Raw genomic sequence first — 18583 nt, 5'->3', positions numbered from 1 at the left:
CCCAGCGCTTAGAACAGTGCTTTGCACATAATAAATTTGTTAATAAGCACTTAATAAATGCAATTATTATTATGGACAAGAAGCAGCGTGGCTCAGTGGAAAGAGCTCGGGCTTTGGAGTCAGAGGTCGTGGGTTCGAATCCCAGCTCCTCCACGTGTCTGCTGTGTGACCTTGGGCAAGTCACTTAAGTTCTCTGCGCCTCAGTTACCTCATCTGTAAAATGGGGATTGACTGAGCACCACATGGGACAACCTGATCACCTTGCATCCCCCCCAGCGCTTAGAACAGTGCTTTGCACATAGTAAGCACCATCATCATCATCATTACTCACAATCTAAGAGGTAGCAAGAGCCAGTTTTACAGAGGATGAAGTGGAAGCCGAGAGAAGTCGGGTGACTTGCATAGGGGCCAGAGGTGGAATGGGATCTGGAACTCGGGAATCTCGGCTCCCTGCCCCACTTTCTTTCCACCGAGTTGTGCTACCCCTCTATCCTTCCATCCGGCAGATGGTTCACCGAGCACTGCAGATAAGTCTCCTTCAAAGCAACCGTTTCAACTGATGGAGACCAGGAAGTAGTGTGACCTAGTGGAAAGAGCCCGGGCCTGGGAATCAGAGGACCTGGGTTCTCGTCCTGGCTCTGCCACTCACCTGCTCTGTGACATTGGGCAAGTCACAACCTCTCTGGACCTCAGTTTCTTCAGCTGTAAAATGGGAACTACATTCCATTCAGACTGGAAGCCCCATTTGGTTCAGGGATTGTGTCCAAGCCTTGTACCTACCCCAGTGCTTGGCACAGAGCTAAGTGCTTAATGAGTACTATTACTATTGGTTATCATGCCAGTTACCTCATCTGATTAAGACTGTGAGCCCCCCGTGGGACAACCTGATCACCTTGTAACCTCTCCAGCGCTCAGAACAGTGCTTTGCACCTAGTAAGCGCTTAATAAATGCCATTATTATTATTATTATTAAGGGCAGGTCTATTCCACGTGAGCCAGTCTAGTGCTGCCCTCAAAGGGAGGACGTGAAGGTCAAGAAGAGTCTCTTCGCTTGCTGCATTCCTTGTGAAGCATGCCTTCCAACTTTCCCAAGCATGTACTTTCCCAAGCACGTAGTACAGTGCTCTGCACATGATAAGCGCTCAATAAATATCATTGATAATGATCACGATGAAGGTCCAACTCAATAATAATAATAATAATTATGGCATTTATTACTATGTGCAAAGCACTGTTCTAAGTGTTGGGGAGTTTACAAGGTGATCAGGTTGTCCCACAGGGGGCTCACAGCCTTAATCACTTAACTTCTCTGTGCCTCAGTTCCCTCATCTGTAAAATGGGGATTAAAACTGTGAGCCCCCCGTGGGACAACCTGATCACCAGCGCTTAGAACAGTGCTTTGCACATAGTAAGTGCTTAACAAATACCATTATTGTTATTATTATTATTAATCCCCATTTTACAGATGAGGTCACTGAGGCACAGAGAAGTTAAGGGACTTGCCCAAAGTCACACAGCTGACAAGTGGCGGAGCCGGGATTTGAACCCATGACCTCTGACTTCAAAGCCCTTGCTCTTTCCACTGAGCCACGCCGCTTCTACGCTCAATGCTTGGGGTCCGGGCTGGCCCGTCGCCAATCATCCGGCTACAAGAAATAAATACACCGGGCAGTTCCAGAAGAAAAGCGAATCTTTTATTTCATTTCTCTTAGGGAAATACATCTCCTACTGGGACTTTCTCACGGAGACGATATAAGATAAAGGGATAGCACTGGTCCACTAAATAGGATCTCAGGATCCAAGCAGCACAGCCAGAGCCATAAATATTCCGAGGGAGGGAAGGGGCCCGTCTCACCGCTCCCAAGACTTTTCTTGCCGTGGCTTTGCTGGAACACGTTATCCTTATCTGTTTAGGTTGTAGCCCAGAACCGAGCTGAAAGCTTCCATCAGCCCATGGAGGTTCATGCCTCCAATCACCAGCACTTCCTGAGCCTATTGGGAGCAAGGCACCAAACTAGGTGCTTAGGCATCTACAATAACAATTAAATAATAATAACAAGATAATTTAAATGATCTATCATAAAGCATTGACTTATCTGGTTCCCCCTCTAGACTGTAAGCTTATTGTGGGCAGGGAACACAGCTGCCAATTCTGTTGTATTGTACTCTGCCGAGTGCTTAGTACAGTACTCTGTACATAGTGAGCGCTCAATAAATACCACTGATTGAATAGTAATAATTGTGGTTTTTGTTCAATTTACTTTGTGCCAAGCACTCTATTAAGCACTGGGGTAGGTACAAGATAATCAGATCTAATATAGGGGTAGTTTAAATAGGAGGGAGATCAGCTATTGAATCCCCATTTGCCAATAAGGGAATTGAGTCACAGAGAGGAGAAGTGACTTAACCAAGGTCACATAGCGGATACGTGATGGACCAGAGATTAGAATCTGGGTCCTCTGATTAACAGTCCCGTGCTCTTTCCACTGCTTCTCAAAGATGGAGATGAAGCGTGGCTTGGTGGAAAGAGCCCGGGCTTGGGAGTCAGAGGTCGTGAGTTCTAATCCCGGCTCTGCCGCTTGTCAGCTGGGTGATTTTGGGCGAGTCATTGAACTTCTCTGTGCCTCAGTTACCTCATCTGTAAAATAGGGATGAAGACTGTGAGCCCCACGTGGGACAACCTGATAACCTTCTATCTATCCCAGTGCTCAGAACAGTGCTTGGCACATAGTAAGCGCTTAACAAATACCATCATTATTATTACTATTATCATTCTCTAGGAACAATAGGGGAGAGGTGGGCTTTAAGATCACCTCCATCGCTTTCAGGCAGGAGGCCAGAGCTTGCCTAATGTTTCAAGTTGGGAGAGTACAATAAAACAGAATTGGTAGATACATTTCCTGCCCACAGAAGCTTACCAGCTCGACAGGGAGACAGACATTAAAATACATTTCAGGTATGTACGTAAGTGCGATGGGTCATCACCAAACCGTGATGACCACATATGCAGTCAAAGGGAAATTGTATCTGTGAACCATTGCTCTAATCTAGAGCATTTTATGTCTAGATTCCAAAAGCTGGGGGTGACCCCTGACCCCAGCAGGACCCTATTCTGCTGCCCCCAGAGCCAAATGAATCCAAAATGGGGTCAAGTAGCCTCCGCTGAGCCCCCGAGGACTGCCTGCATATGGCTTCTCCTCGCCCAGTGAGCAGTCAGGAAAGAGAAGCCCTGAGAGAAGCGAGCCACCAGGCGACTAAAAAAAGCGGAGACATATTTTCATAAAACACATCAGAACATAATGAACTTTCGGCCCACACCTAGTCTGGAACGTCTACGTCATTTCTAAAAACAGACTTTAAAATCGTGGATTTCAACGCACCTCATTTGGAATTTACAAAAGTCCAAGAAAATCTGTGTCACAGACATAACAAACTCTCAATTTTCCAAGATGATTGGGTAGGCAGGGATGGAGGGATCCTGAGAGTGTGGAAGATTTAAATTCACAGATATTTTTAGAAGATCAGTTTTAACCTGTAGTTTTAGCTACCTTCCCCTTTAAAATTGTACCTGTTTCCCCAAAGTGGCAAAATTAAATCATTCATTTCCATTTCACCTCCTCCTGCTAACCCTCTAGACTGTAAACTCGGTGTGGGCAGGGAATATGTCTCCCAACTCTGTTGTACTGTACTCTCCCAAGCCCTTAATAGGCTTCTGCACACAGTAAGGGCTTAATAAATACCACTGATAACAATAATCCATACATCCCACCGGTAGAGATGTGCTAACAACTGGCAAAATGGCCAAAGTGTGAACACCAGGGCAAGGAGAAGAAACGAGGGCCCTCAATCTCCCACAGTCAGATTAAGTCTGTTGTACTGTACTCTCCCAAGCCCTTAATAGGCTTCTGCACACAGTAAGCGCTTAATAAATACCACTGATAACAATAATCCATATATCCCACTGGTGGAGATGTTCTAACAACCGGCAAAATGGCCAAAGTGTGAACACCAGGGCAAGGAGAAGAAACGAGGGCCCTCCATCACCCACAGTCAGATTAAGGCTTCTCCAGATAACTGAAAGTTGATTATAACTCCTTTGATGGATCAATCAATCAATCGTATTTATTGAGCGCTTACTATGTGCAGAGCACTGTATGAGAGACCTCTTTTCCCATTTCAACCCTTCACTCAGAGGATGGTTAACAGACTTGAGTTCTGGAAGCTGAAAACAACCCAGAGCCAAAAAGCCCCATCCTTCCCCCCTCCACTCATTCAATCGTATTTATTGAGCACTTACTGTGAGCAGTGGCATACAGTGTAATTGAAAATCCAAGTGCACTGGCCAGTATTTTGGGCAGTGACATTTTGGGAACAGTAGTTCCTCACCCAGAACCTGACCGACTTTTGGGAGGGGACTCCACAGGAGTCGGTTCTTCTTTAATAATAATAATAATAACAATTATTAACAATTGGTAATAACAATTATACAATTATATAATTAATTATAATTATATAACAATTATATATAACAATTATAACAACAATTATTATTACTGTATTTGTAAAGCATCTATTATTATTACTGTATTTATTAAGCATCTACTATGTGCCAGGCTCTGGGGTGGATACCAGCAAATGGGCCGGACACACTCCCTGTCCCATGTGGGGTTCACAGCCTCAATCCCCATTTTCCACATTAGGGAACTGAGGCTCAGAAAAGTGAAGTGACTTGCCCAAGGTCACACTGCAGACACTTGGAGGAGCCGGAATTAGAACCCATGACCTTCTGACTCCCGGGCCTGTGCTGTATCCACTATGTCGCTTCTCTTTCGGATAATCATCATCATAATAACAATAAAAATAATAACAATAATAGCAATAATTGCGGTATTTGCAAAGCCCTTTCTATGTGCCAATCACTGTACTAAGCACCGGGGTAGATACAAGATAATAAGGATTGTTGAACATGGAGATTTTGCGGAGTAAATCCCTCTCCTTCCTCCTCCGCCCCTTCCCAATCCGTCCCGATCCTTGGGAATGTCAGAATAAATGACAGGAGAAGTCAACGGATCAGGTATGCCCCATGTTGGATAAAGCTGTTCTGAAAACAACATTTACCTAGGCAACACCCACTGCTTAGGAGTTGGCAGAGGGGTCTGGAGTATCACAATATTATATGAATAAGGAATTGCTGTGTGACTTTGGGCAAGTCACTGTGCCTCAGTTACCCCATCTGTAAAATGAGGATGAAGTCTGGGAGCCCCACGTGGGACAACTTGATGACCTTGTATCTACCCCGGCACTTAGAACAGTGCTTTCCACATAGTAAATGCTTAATAAATGCCATCGTCATCATCAATAAATAACCATATATAATCTATAAATAAGACTCATAAATAAATTGCCGTCCGGAGAGTTGGAGGCCAGATGGACTCCCACAGGCAGCCCATCGTGGCCTCTCCCTTTGGCTTTCTTGGCCTGAGGGGCCTCAAGGGCACTCGTTGCCCCGCCACAGGATCTCACCCGTGGGTGGGAAGCGCCAAGCCAAGCTGGGTGCTGAGGACACCGATCCCCGGGGGCCGACTGCCTCGGCCAGGGATCCCGGAGGCTCCGGCAGGTGGGCCCGGGAAGTGGAGAAGGAGCCGAAGAGACTTCTCTCACAGGAGTCGACCAGCTGCCGTCTACGGGAACGGATGGGGTGCCCGGCCGACAGTGCGGAAAAATGGAAAAATAAAACAAACCCACCAGCTGGGTTCATCCTTGGGAATTGGGGATGGATGTTCTGCACCTGCCTGGCACGAGTGGAGATTTATCTTGGGGGAGTGGGAGAGCGGTCTGGGGTTTTGGGAAGGCCATCCGCAGAACGCGTTCGCCGGCGTCAGATTATTGGAAGAGGAGCAGCACCCGACACGGGAGTTTTTCTGAGGCGAAGGGTCAGCGAAAGCACACGGCAGCGTTCCCATGCGTCCTCACCCGCTGGACCTAGGCAGGACACAGGTGCACCCCACGGGGACCTGGATGTATTCCACGTTGAAGGTGAAGCCCACGGGGCTGGCGGCCGTCCTGAGGGCCCCGGGCACACAGGGCCGGCGACGTAGGACCATCATGGTCTGGTGCAGGGGCACGGAGTTGAGGGACGACGTCTCTTGGCCCGTTTTCACGTTGATGCAACCAGTGCACAGGCATTCGGCGAAGGCCAGCTTCTGCGGATATCTGTTGCTGTCCTCATCGATCCTGCGGGGCACAGGGAGAGCACAGAGTCATGGAAAGGTCACTCCACCCGACTGAGGGGCCTACTGATCACAGCGGTAATTGCGGTATTAATAATAATAATAATAATGGCATTTGTTAAGCGCTTATTATGTGCAAAGCACTGTTTGAAGTGCTGGGTATTCATAAAACAAACACTTAACTAAGCGCTGGGGCCGATATAATATTACTCTATTTATTTTACTTGTACGTATTTACTATTCTATTTTGTTAATGATGTGCATCTAGCTTTATTTCTATTTATTCTGACGACTTGACACCTGTCCACATGTTTTGTTTTGTTGTCTGTCTCCCCCTTCTTAGTATAGTGCTCTGCACACAGTAAACGCTCAATAAATACGATTGATTGATTGATTCTATTTATTCTGATGACTGACACCTGTCCACATGTTTTATTTTGATGTCTGTCTCCCTCTTCTAGACTGTGAGCTCCTTGTGGGGTAGGGACCGTCTCTACATGTTGCCAACTTGTACTTCCCAAGCACTCAGTACAGTGCCCTGCACAGAGTTAAGTGCTCAATAAATACGATTGAATGGACGAATGAATGGGAAGATCACTCCACCCTAGGGGGCCTACTGATCACAGCAGTAATAGTGGTATTCATAAAATGAACACTGTACTAAGCGCTGGGGCGATATAATATTACTCTATTTTACTTGTACACATTTACTATTCTATTTATTTTGTTAATGATGTGCATCTAGCTTTAATTCTATTTGTTCTGATGACCTGACACCTGTCCACATGTTTAGTTTTGTTATCTGTCTCCCCTTTCTAGACCGTGAGCCCATTGGGTAGGGACCGCCTCTAGATGTTGCCAACTTGGACTTCCCAAGCGCTTAGTCCAGTGCTCTGCCCACAGTAAGCGCTCAATAAATGCAATTTAATGAATGAATGATATAAGATAATCAAATTGGACACAGTCCCTGTCTCACCGTCTAAGTAGGAGGGAGAACGAGTACCGGATCCCCATTTTACAGACGAGGAAACAGACACAGAGAAAGAAAGCGATTTTATCCAAAGTCAGACTGCAAGTAAGTGGCGGAGCCGGGATTAGAACCCAGGCCCTCTGACCCCCAGGCTGGTGCCCTTTCCACAAGGCCAAGCTGTTTCTCATTAGGCCATGTAGCAGCGTAAGCATTAATTAAACAAACACCTGTATCTAAAGAGTACACCCACTTCTTCTACAATGTCGAGGTTGCATTCTTGCAGCACTGATCTCACTTTCCTTCCTTCCCTTTCCCCCTCCCTGGAGGGGTTGTAATGCTAGGATTTCAGCAGAGAAAGTTCCGAGCAACTTGGGTTTGTATTTTTTAAATTATTATTAATAATAGTGCTTAACTATTAGTAGTGCTTAATTAATAATAGCGCTTAACAGTTATCACCATTTTAATTTATTATTATTAAATTAAATTAATTATAAATTAAAATTGTTAAGCACTCTTTCTGAGCTCTGTGGATTTGAGGCTTGGGGACTAGGGGAGGATGAGAGAGCACATTAAAGTCAGTCTTTTTTTATTTAAATGGTATTTAATAATAATAATAATGATGGCATTTATTAAGCGCTATGTGCAAAGTATTGTTCTAAGTGCTGGGGGGCTACAAGGTGATCAGGTTGTCCCACGGGGGGCTCACAGTCAACCCCCATTTTACAGATGAGGTAACTGAGGCCCAGAGAAGTTGTGACTTGCCCAAGGTCACACAGCTGACAAGTGGCGGAGCAGGGATTTGAACCCACGACCACTGACTCCAAAGCCCGGGCTCTTTCCACTGAGCCACGCTGCTTCTCTTGTTTGTTAAGCGCTTACTATTAGGCACTGTACTAAGCGCTGGGGTAGAAGCAAGTTAATCAAGTTGGACACAGTCCACGTCCCACATAGGGCTCACAACCTTAATCCCCATTTGAGTGATGAGGTAACTAAGGCACAGAGAAGTGAAGTGACTTATCCAAGGTCACACAACAGAAAAGGGGATAGAGTTGGGATTCTCCAGCCCAGCCCGCACCCTCCGCTCCTCTGCCTCTCACCTCCTCACGGTGCCTCGTTCTCGCCTGTCCCGCCGTCAACCCCCAGCCCACGTCCTCCCCTTGGCCCGAAATGCCCTCCCTCTGCACATCCACCAAGCTAGCTCTCTTCCTTATTTATTTATTATTTATTTATTTATTATTATTATTATTATTTTGTTAATACGTTTGATTTTGTTCTCTGTCTCCCCCTTCTAGACTGTGAGCCCACTGTTGGGTAGGGACCGTCTCTATATGTTGCCAACTTGGACTTCCCAAGCGCTTAGTACAGTGCTCTGCACACAGTAAGCGCTCAATAAATGATTGAATGAATGAAAACTACAGAAGTGGTTTACCATTGCCATTTTCCACGCAGTACACACGAGCCTCTGCGGCCCAACACAGGTGAGTTTTGATTTGTAGCAGATTGCCTTCCACTCTCTAGTCACTGGCCAAGCTAGGAAGGGAATGGATAGGCCTCTGCTTGACTCTCCCTCCGTAGAGGAGGCTGGTTGAGTATTGGAAACTCTCCAGGTGCAACTCACTCACTCTCGCACTCAGGACAATATACCGAATGCTTATTCACAACGACTACAGCCTCTACCCCTAACATGGACTGTTAGCAGGTTATCAGCCTTGCTGGAAGAGTTCACAGTAAGTCAGAACTACTGACTGAGCCCCCTCCTTCTTCTCCTCCTCCTCATCCCCCCCTTACCTCCTTCCTCTCCCCACAGCACCTGTATATATGTATATATGTTTGTACAGATTTATTACTCTATTAATTTCACTTGTACATATTTATTCTATTTATTTTATTTTGTTAATATGTTTTGTTTTGTCTGTCTCCCCCTTCTAGACTGTGAGCCCGCTGTTGGGTAGGGACCGTCTCTATATGTTGCCAATTTGGACTTCCCAAGCGCTTAGTACAGTGCTCTGCACACTGTGAGCGCTCAATAAATACGATTGAATGAATGACAGGGAATGAGGCTGCTGATTCTATTGTATTGTACTCTCCCAAGTGCTTAGTAGAGGGTTCTGCATATATTCCCCTCCCCACAGCACCTGTATTTATGTTTGTACGTATTTATTACTCTATTTTTTTATTTGTACATATTTATTCTATTTATTTTATTTTGTTAATATGTTTTGTTTTGTTGTCTGTCTCCCCCTTCTAGACTGTGAGCCCGCTGTTGGGTAGGGACTGTCTCTATACGTTGCCAACTTGGACTTCCCAAGCGCTTAGTACAGTGCTCTGCACACGGTAAGCGCTCAATAAATACGATTGAATGAATGTATGACAGGGAATGAGGCTGCTGATTCTGTTGTAATCAATCGTATTTATTGAGTGCTTACCGTGTGCAGAGCACTGCACTAAGCGCTTGGGAAGTACAAGTTAGCAACATATAGAGACAGCCCCTACCCAACAGTGGGCTCACAGTCTAGAAGGGGGAGACAGAGAACAAAACCAAACATATTAACAAAATAAAATAAATAGAATAGATATGTACAAGTAAAATAAATAGAGTAATAAATATGTACAAACATATATACAGGTGCTGTGGGGAAGGGAAGGAGGTAAGATGGGGGATGGAGAGGGGGACGAGGGGGAGAGGAAGGAAGGGGCTCAGTCTGGGAAGGCCTCCTGGAGGAGGTGAGCTCTCAGTAGGGCCTTGAAGGGAGGAAGAGAGCTAGTTTGGCGGATGGGCGGAGGGAGGGCATTCCAGGCCCTCTTTCCCAAGTGCTTAGTAGAGGGTTCTGCATATATTAAGTGCTCAGTAAATACTATTGATTGATTGATTTCCTCGGTACATAGCAGGCGCTTAACAGATCCCATTATTATTATCGCTGGACTCTAATTACCGATTCCATCTCCAAGGCCCAAGTCCTTACCGATAAGTCCAGGGAGAGATGGACCGCTCATTGGGCTCAGCTTGGTGCAACGACTGTAGCTCCAGGGTTGGGCATCGGGCTTCCTGTTGTCGACGCTTCCTCTTGCTGGGCTTCAGCCTCTCCAGCTGGGCCACCAGCTGAACCGGGAGATAACGCTCCCACTTGATGCTCCTGCCCAGCAGGTGAGTGGGGATCTCTCCCTTGGGCAGCTCTTCGGGGGAGAAGCAGTGGTGGTGGTGGGATCCGAGAGCGAGGGGAACACTGTGGCTGCGACAGGTCATCACGGACAGCAGAACGACGCAGACCGAGGACTGGTGGGGACAACAAGGTGGGCCACTCACATCATTATTATTATTATTGTTATATTAGTTAATCACCTACTAGGGCTCCGGCACCGTCCTAGCCATACCAAAATAATCAAGCCCCACATGGGGCTCACAGGAGGGAGAAGAGGACCTGAATCCCCATTTTGCAGATGAGGGAACTGAGGCACAAAGAAGTGACTTGCCTGAGGTCACCCAGCAGGAAAGTGTGACCTTGGGCAAGTCACTGAGCCCCCTCCTCCCCCTCCCCATCCCCCCCGCTTTACCTGGGCAGTCAAGGTGGGCCACTCACATCATTATTATTATTATTATATTAGTTAATCACCTACTAGGGCTCCGGCACTGTCCTAGCCATACAAAAATAATCAAGCCCCACATGGGGCTCACAGGAGGGAGAAGAGGACCTGAATCCCCATTTTGCAGATGAGGGAACTGAGGCACAAAGAAGTGACTTGCCTGAGGTCACCCGGCAGGAAAGTGTGACCTTGGGCAAGTCACTGAGCCCCCTCCTCCCCCTCCCCATCCCCCCTGCTTTACCTGGGCAGTCAAGGTGGGCCACTCACATCATTATTATTATTATTATATTAGTTAATCACCTACTAGGGCTCCGGCACTGTCCTAGCCATACAAAAATAATCAAGCCCCACATGGGGCTCACAGGAGGGAGAAGAGGACCTGAATCCCCATTTTGCAGATGAGGGAACTGAGGCACAAAGAAGTGACTTGCCTGAGGTCACCCGGCAGGAAAGTGTGACCTTGGGCAAGTCACTGAGCCCCCTCCTCCCCCTCCCCATCCCCCCTGCTTTACCTGGGCAGTCAAGGTGGGCCACTCACATCATCATTATTATTATTATTATTATTATATTAGTTAATCACCTACTAGGGCTCCGGCACTGTCCTAGCCATACAAAAATAATCAAACCCCACGTGGGGCTCACAGGAGGGAGAAGAGGACCTGAATCCCCATTTTGCAGATGAGGGAATTGAGTCACAAAGTGACTTGCCTGAGGTCACCCAGCAGGAAAGTGTGACGTTGGGCAAGTCACTGAGCCCCCTCCTTCCTCTCCCCCTCCATCCCCACGCTTAGTACAGTGTTCTGCACACAGTAAGCGCTCAATAAATACGATTGATTGATTGATTTACCTACTTCCCCTCCCCACAATCAATCAATCGTATTTATTGAGCACTTACTGTGTGTAGAGCACTGTACTAAGCGCTTGGGAAGTCCAAGTTGGCAACATATAGAGACGGTCCCTACCCAACAGTGGGCTCACAGTCTAAAAGGGGGAGATAGAGAACAAAACATATTAACAAAATAAAATAAATAGAATAGATATGTACATGTAAAATAGAGTAATAAATACGTACAAACATATATACATATATACAGGTGCTGTGGGGAAGGGAAGGAGGTAAGGCAGTTATTCATTCATTCAATCAATCGTATTTATTGAGCGCTGACTGTGTGCAGAGCACTGTACTAAGCGCTTGGGAAGTCCAAGTTGGCAACATATAGAGATGGTCCCTACCCAACAGCGGGCTCACAGTCTAGAAGGGGGAGACAGAGAACAAAACAAAACATATTAACTAAATAAAATAAGTAGAATAAATATGTACAAGTAAAATGAATAAATAGAGTAATAAATCCATACAAACATATATACATATATACAGGTGCTGTGGGGAAGGGAAGGAGGTAAGGCAGGAGGGATGGAGAGGGGGAGGAGGGGGAGAGGAAGGAGGGGCCTCAGTCTGGGAATGAGAAGCAGCGTGGCTCAGTGGAAAAGAGCCCACTTTTCCACTCCCCACAGCACCTGTATATATGTTTCTACATATTTATTACTTTATTTATTTTACTTGTACATATTTATTCTATTTATTTTATTTGGTTTATGTGTTTTGTTGTCTGTCTCCCCCTTCTAGACTGTGAGCCCGCTGTTGGGTAGGGACCGTCTCTAGATGTTGCCAACTTGGACTTCCCAAGCGCTTAGTACAGTGCTCTGCACACAGTAAGCACTCAATAAATACAACTGAATGAATAAAAGTGGCAGAGCCAGGATTAGAACTCAGGTCCTCTGACTCCCAGGCCCAACCTCTTTCCACTAGACCACTCACATGATTATTATTGTCATAATAATAATAATAATGATGGCATTTATTAAGTGCTTACTATGTGCAAAGCACTGTTCTAAGCACTGGGGAGGTTACAAGGTGATCAAGTTGTCACAGTCTTAATCCCCATTTTACAGATGAGGGAACTGAGGCACAGAGAAGTTAGGTGACTTGCCCAAAGTCACACAGCCGACAATTGGCGGAGCCGGAATTTGAACCCAGAACCTCTGACTCCAAAGCCCGGGCTCTTTTCCACTGAGCCACGCTGCTTCTCATTATTATCACCATCACCATGATTTGGGTTAAGCACTTACTATGTGTCAAACACTGTTTTAAGTGCTGGGGTAAATACAAGGTAAGGAACACAGTTGCTGTCCCCCTTGAGGCTCAAGGACTAATTAGGAGGGAGAACAGATATTGAATCTCCATTTCACAGTTGAGGAAAGTGAACCAAAAGGGAAGTGAAGTGACTTGCCCAAGATCACACAACGATTGGCTGAGTCGTGATTCGAACCCAGGTCCTCTGAAGCGCTCAATAAATACGATTGAATGAATGAATGAATGCTCTTCCCAATGGCCATGCTGCTTCCCTAGTGTGGGTGGTGATCACCATTCCCCTCCCTCCTCTGGGTGACTACAGATTCAATCACTGAATAATAATAAATAAATAATAATAATAATAATAATAACAATAACAACAATAATAATATTTATTTAGAGCTTACTATGTGCAAAGCACTGAAAAGTCAGGGCACCATTTGGGAACGGATAGCATTATCAAAATCCTAAGTGCGGTATTTGTTAAATAGTTACCAATGTGCCCCGAGCACTGGCGTAAATACAGTATAATCAGGTCAGTCACGGGCTTCACGGGCTTCATCCCACTCAATTCCCATTTCCAAGTGAGGAAATTCATTCATTCATTCAATCGTATTTATTGAGCGCTTACTGTGTGCAGAGCACTGTACTAAGTGTTTGGGAAGTACAAGTTGGCAACATATAGAGATGGTCCCTACCCAACAGTGGGCTCACAGTCCAGAATTCCCATTTCCAAGTGAGGAAATTCATTCATTCATTCAATCGTATTTATTGAGCGCTTACTGTGTGCAGAGCACTGTACTAAGCGCTTGGGAAGTACAAGTTGGCAACATATAGAGACAGTCCCTACCCAACAGTGGGCTCACAGTCTAGAAGATGGAGGCCCAGGGTAGTTAAATGACTTGCCCAAGGTCACCCAGCAGGCAAAGGGATCCAGCATTAGAACCCAGATCCTCTGCCTCCCAGTCGTGGCTCAATGGAAAGAGCCCGGGCTTTGGAGTCAGAGGTCATGGGTTCAAATCCCGGCTCCACCAATTGTCAGCTGTGTGACTTTGGGCAAGCACTTAACTTCTCTGGGCCTCAGTACCTCATCTGTAAAATGGGGAGTAAGATTGTGAGCCCCACATGGGACAACCTGATCACCTTGTATCCTCCCCAGCGCTTAGAACGGTGCTTTGCACATAGTAAGCGCTTAATAAATGCCATTATTATTATTATTATCTTTCCATTAGGCCACCTTGCTTAGAGCTTCTCCATCACCTCACCAAGTAACATCACATCCCCATCCATTCTCCTCCCAAATTTTAGGGAAAACTGGGCAATCCAAAGTCCCAACAACCCTTTGGATTCCTCCAGATGCCTTCGCCTAAGAAGCAGCATGGCTCAATGGAAAGAGCCCTGGCTTTGGAGTCAGAGGTCATGGGTTCAAATCCCAGCTCCACCGATTGTCAGCTGTGTGACTCTGGGCAAGTCACTTCACTTCTCTGTGCCTCAGTAGCCTCATCGGTAAAATGGGGATTAAGACTGTGAGCCCCCCACCGTGGGACAACCTGATCACCTTGTGACCTCCCCAGTGCTTAGAACAGTGCTTTGCACATAGTAAACACTTAATAAATGCCATTATTATTATTATCTTTCCATTAGGCCACCCTGCTTAGAGCTTCTCCATCACCTCACCAAGTAACATCACATCCCCATCCAATTCTCCTCCCAAATTTTAGGGAAAACTGGGCCATCCAAAGTCCCAACAACGCTCTGGATTCCTCCAGATGCCTTCGCCGAAGAAGCAAAGAGGGCTTCACAGACACCATCTTAGTCCCCTTCAACACCCTCCCTCCCGGCATCATCATCATCATCAATCATATTTATTGAGCGCTTACTGTGTGCAGATCACTGTACTAAGCGCTTGGGAAGTCCAAGTTGGCAACATATAGAGACAGTCCCTACCCAACAGTGGGCTCACAGTCTAAAAGGGGGAGACAGAGAACAAAACCGAACATACTAACAAAATAAAATAAATAGAATAGATATGTACAAGTAAAATAAATAGAGTAATAAATATGTACAATATTTGTACATTTGTACAATATGCACAATAAATATGTATAATATGTCTCGGCATCATTCCGAAATAGAAAATCAATCAATCAATCGTATTTATTGAGCACTTACTGTGTGCAGAGCACTGTACTAAGCGCTTGGGAAGTACAAGTTGGCAACAAGGAGCAGAGATGACTCCATTTTTTAGGTGGGGAAACAAGCCCGACTGTGGAGCCAACCAGGGTCACATAGCCTCTGAGACTATTTCTTAGACGCTTTCGCCCCAGACTGGTGGCCTCCCAAAGAGGGAATCCTTCTCCATGAAGCCCGACTGAGGAGCCAACCAGGGTCACATAGCCTCAGAGACTATTTCTTAGACGCTTTCGCCCCAGACTGGTGGCCTCCCAAAGAGGGAATCCCTCTCCGTGTCCCAGGGTGCTGGTGCAGGACTGACTGACCAAGCCCATTCTGGTGTCCCAATCCCAATCCCACATTTATGGAGCACCTGTGGTCCAGACAAGGATCAGTTGCTTCCCATTTCCCCCCAGAGCCCCGTCCTTACCAAGATGACTGACTCCATTGGCGGCCTGTGGAGATGGAGGCTTCCCAGTTGAGAAGATTTGGGAAAAGACTCCACTCAGTCCCTTCTGACCTCCCAGTAGACACCTTGGAAGTCACCTGTTAGGGCTCCTTCCCTTTATACCTGTCCCATTTGGGCGGAACACCTGAGTGGAAACTCCAGGAAAAAAAATTCCCCTCTCTTCCTTCTAGCAGGGGGAAATCTTCATTGCTCAGTACTTCCTTCTGCAATCAGTGATCTGGCAGCCGGGTTCCTTTCCGGCGGGATCGGATTTCAGGCTTAACTTTTGCCCGGTAGGGCATGTCAAAAGGGAAAACTTTCCAAATTTCCCTGGAAAATGTTGCTCCTCCTTCCTCCCCACCCTCCCGCCCAGCCAAATCTCACCCGCGGTGCGGAGGAGGGGGAGAGGCGGTCAGGCAGACTGGGGGGTCATTTGGGATGAAAGGCAGGGTGACCAGAGAAGCAGTGTGGCTCAGTGGAAAGAGCCTGGACTTTGGAGTCGGAGGTCACGGGTTCAAATCCCAGCTCCGCCAACTGTGAGCTGTGTGACTTTGGGCAAGTCACTTCACTTCTCTGGGCCTCAGTTCCCTCATCTGTAAAATGGGGATTAAGACTGTGAGCCCCCTGTGGGACAACCTGATCACCTTGACCTCCCCAGCGCTTAGAACAGTGCTTTGCACATGTATTGAGCACTTACTGTGTGCAGAGCACTGTACTAAGCGCTTGGGAAGTCCAACTTGGCAACATACAGAGATGGTCCCTACCCGACAGCGGGCTCACAGGCTAGAAGGGGGAGACAGACAACAAAACAAAGCATATTAACAAAATAAAACAAATAGAATAGTAAATCTGTACAAGTAAAATAGAGTAATAAATATGTACATACATATATACAGCCACTTGTCTGCTGTGTGACTTTGGGCAAGTCACTTGACTTCTCTGTGCCTCAGTGACCTCATCTGTAAAATGGGGATGAAGACTGTGAGCCCCACGTGGGACAGCCTGATGACCTTGTAACTACCCCAGAGCTTAGAACAGTGCTCGGCACCTAGTAAGCGCTTAACAAACGCCATCATCATCATTAAATGGATAGTGTTAGATTCGGAGCCAGGAAGGTTTGATTTTATTTTTCCTGGGTGGTCCATGCATTGTGGCCTAGAATCCCTTCCAGTTCTAGGATTCTGATTCTCTTCCTACTCCTTGTTCCTGTTTCTCCAGTGGTTGAATGGAGACTTGGGATTCCCCTATTCCATCCCTGGGAGAATTGACGGCCTGCAAAAAGTGCTTGGAGTTCCTCAGTGAGAGGGGCTGCCAACACTAAGGGGGTCAATGGCTAGTGGTAATAATAGTAATGGCATTTATTAAGCGCTTACTATGTGCAAAGCACTGTTCTAAGCGCTGGGGAGGTTACAAGGTGATTAGGTTGTCCCACGGGGGGCTCACAGTTTTAATCCCCATTTTCCAGATGAGGTAACTGAAGCACAGAGAAGTTAAGTGACTTGCCCAGAGTCACCCAGCTGACAAGTGGCGGAGCGGGGATTTGAACCCATGACCTCGGACTCCAAAGCCCGTGTTCTTTCCACTGAGCCACGCTGCAAGCTCTTCCTAGGCAGAGGTGCCAACGTACTCGCTGGGCACAGGTGGCCCCGCTTATTCATTCAATCGTTCATTCAATCGTATTTATTGAGCGCTTACTGTGTGCAGAGCACTGGACTAAGCGCTTGGAAAATACAAATCGGCAACATATAGAGACGGTCCCTACCCAACAACGGGCTCACAGTCTAGAAGGGGGAGACAGACAACAAAACAAAACAAATAGACTGGTGTCAGTGTGGCTCAGTGGAAAGAGCCCGGGCTTTGGAGTCAGAAGTCATGGGTTCAAATCCCGGCTCCACCATTTGTCAGCTTTGTGACTTTGGTCAAGTCACTTCACTTCTCTGTGCCTCAGTTAACTCATCTGTAAAATGGGGATGAAGCCTGTGAGCCCCACGGGGGACAACCTGATCACCCCACGGGGGACAACCTGATCACCTTGTAACCTCCCCAGCGCTTAGAACAGTGCTTTGCACATAGTAAGTGCTTAATAAATACCATTATTATTATTATCAGAATAAATAGAATTATAGCTAGATATGTATCATTAATAAGAGTAGTAAATATGTACAAATAAAATAGAGTAACAGAGTAATAAATATGTACTTCCTCTCCCCCCCCCCACACCCCATCACCCCCACCTTACCTCCTTCCCCTCCCCACAGCACCTGTATATATGTATATATGTTTGTACGGATTTATTACTCTATTTGTACAGATTTATTCTATTTATTTTATTTTGTTAATATGTTTTGTTTTGTCGTCCATCTCCCCCTTCTAGACCATGAGCCCGCTGTTGGGTAGGGACCGTGTGCTGCCAACTTGGACTTCCCAAGCGCTTAGTCCAGTGCTCTGCACACAGTAAGCGCTCAATAAATACGATTGGATGAATGAATGAATGAATACGATTGAATGAATGAATGAATATACAAGTGCTGTGGGGAGGGGAAGGGGGTAGGGCAGAGGGAGGTAGGGGGGCGATGGGGAGGGGAGGAGGAAGAGAGGAAGGGGGGCACACCTTTTAAAACCAGACAACTGGTGGAAGAGGAAGGGTCCGAGCTTCTCTGGGCAGCATCCAAGAAGTCTCTAAATCAGTTAAAACTTCCTGTCATCAATCAATCAATCAATCAATCGAATTTATTGAGCGCTTACTGTGTGCAGAGCACTGTACTAAGCGCTTGGGAAGTCCAAGTTGGCAACATATAGAGACAGTCCCTACCCAACAGTGGGCTCACAGTCTAAAAGGGGGAGACAGAGAACAAAACCAAACATACTAACAAAATAAAATAAATAGAATAGATATGTACGAGTAAAATAAATAAATAGAGTAATAAATATGTACAAACATATATACAGGTGCTGTGGGGAAGGGAAGGAGGTAAGATGGGGGGGATGGAGAGGGGGACGAGAGGGATGAAGGGGCTGAGTGTGGGAAGGCCTTCTGGAGGAGGTGA

General features: G+C 46.4%; 1 protein-coding gene across 1 annotated transcript; it reads right to left on the bottom strand.

Annotated features, from left to right (window-relative positions):
* Nucleotides 1-5969: 5969 nt before the first annotated feature.
* IL17C (interleukin 17C) lies at nucleotides 5970-10444 on the bottom strand. Its single transcript, XM_038754321.1, has 2 exons — nucleotides 10164-10444; nucleotides 5970-6234 (listed from the first exon to the last, which is right to left on the bottom strand). Exons 1-2 carry the CDS (start codon nucleotides 10442-10444, stop codon nucleotides 5970-5972), a joined length of 546 nt encoding a protein of 181 aa, XP_038610249.1.
* Nucleotides 10445-18583: the final 8139 nt, after the last annotated feature.

Source organism: Tachyglossus aculeatus, chromosome 11, assembly GCF_015852505.1.
Source record: "Tachyglossus aculeatus isolate mTacAcu1 chromosome 11, mTacAcu1.pri, whole genome shotgun sequence".
In the NCBI taxonomy this organism is placed as follows: Eukaryota; Metazoa; Chordata; class Mammalia; order Monotremata; family Tachyglossidae; genus Tachyglossus; species Tachyglossus aculeatus.
The sequence above is the reverse complement of the archived record's forward strand: the minus strand, read 5'-3'. Positions and strand labels throughout refer to the sequence as shown.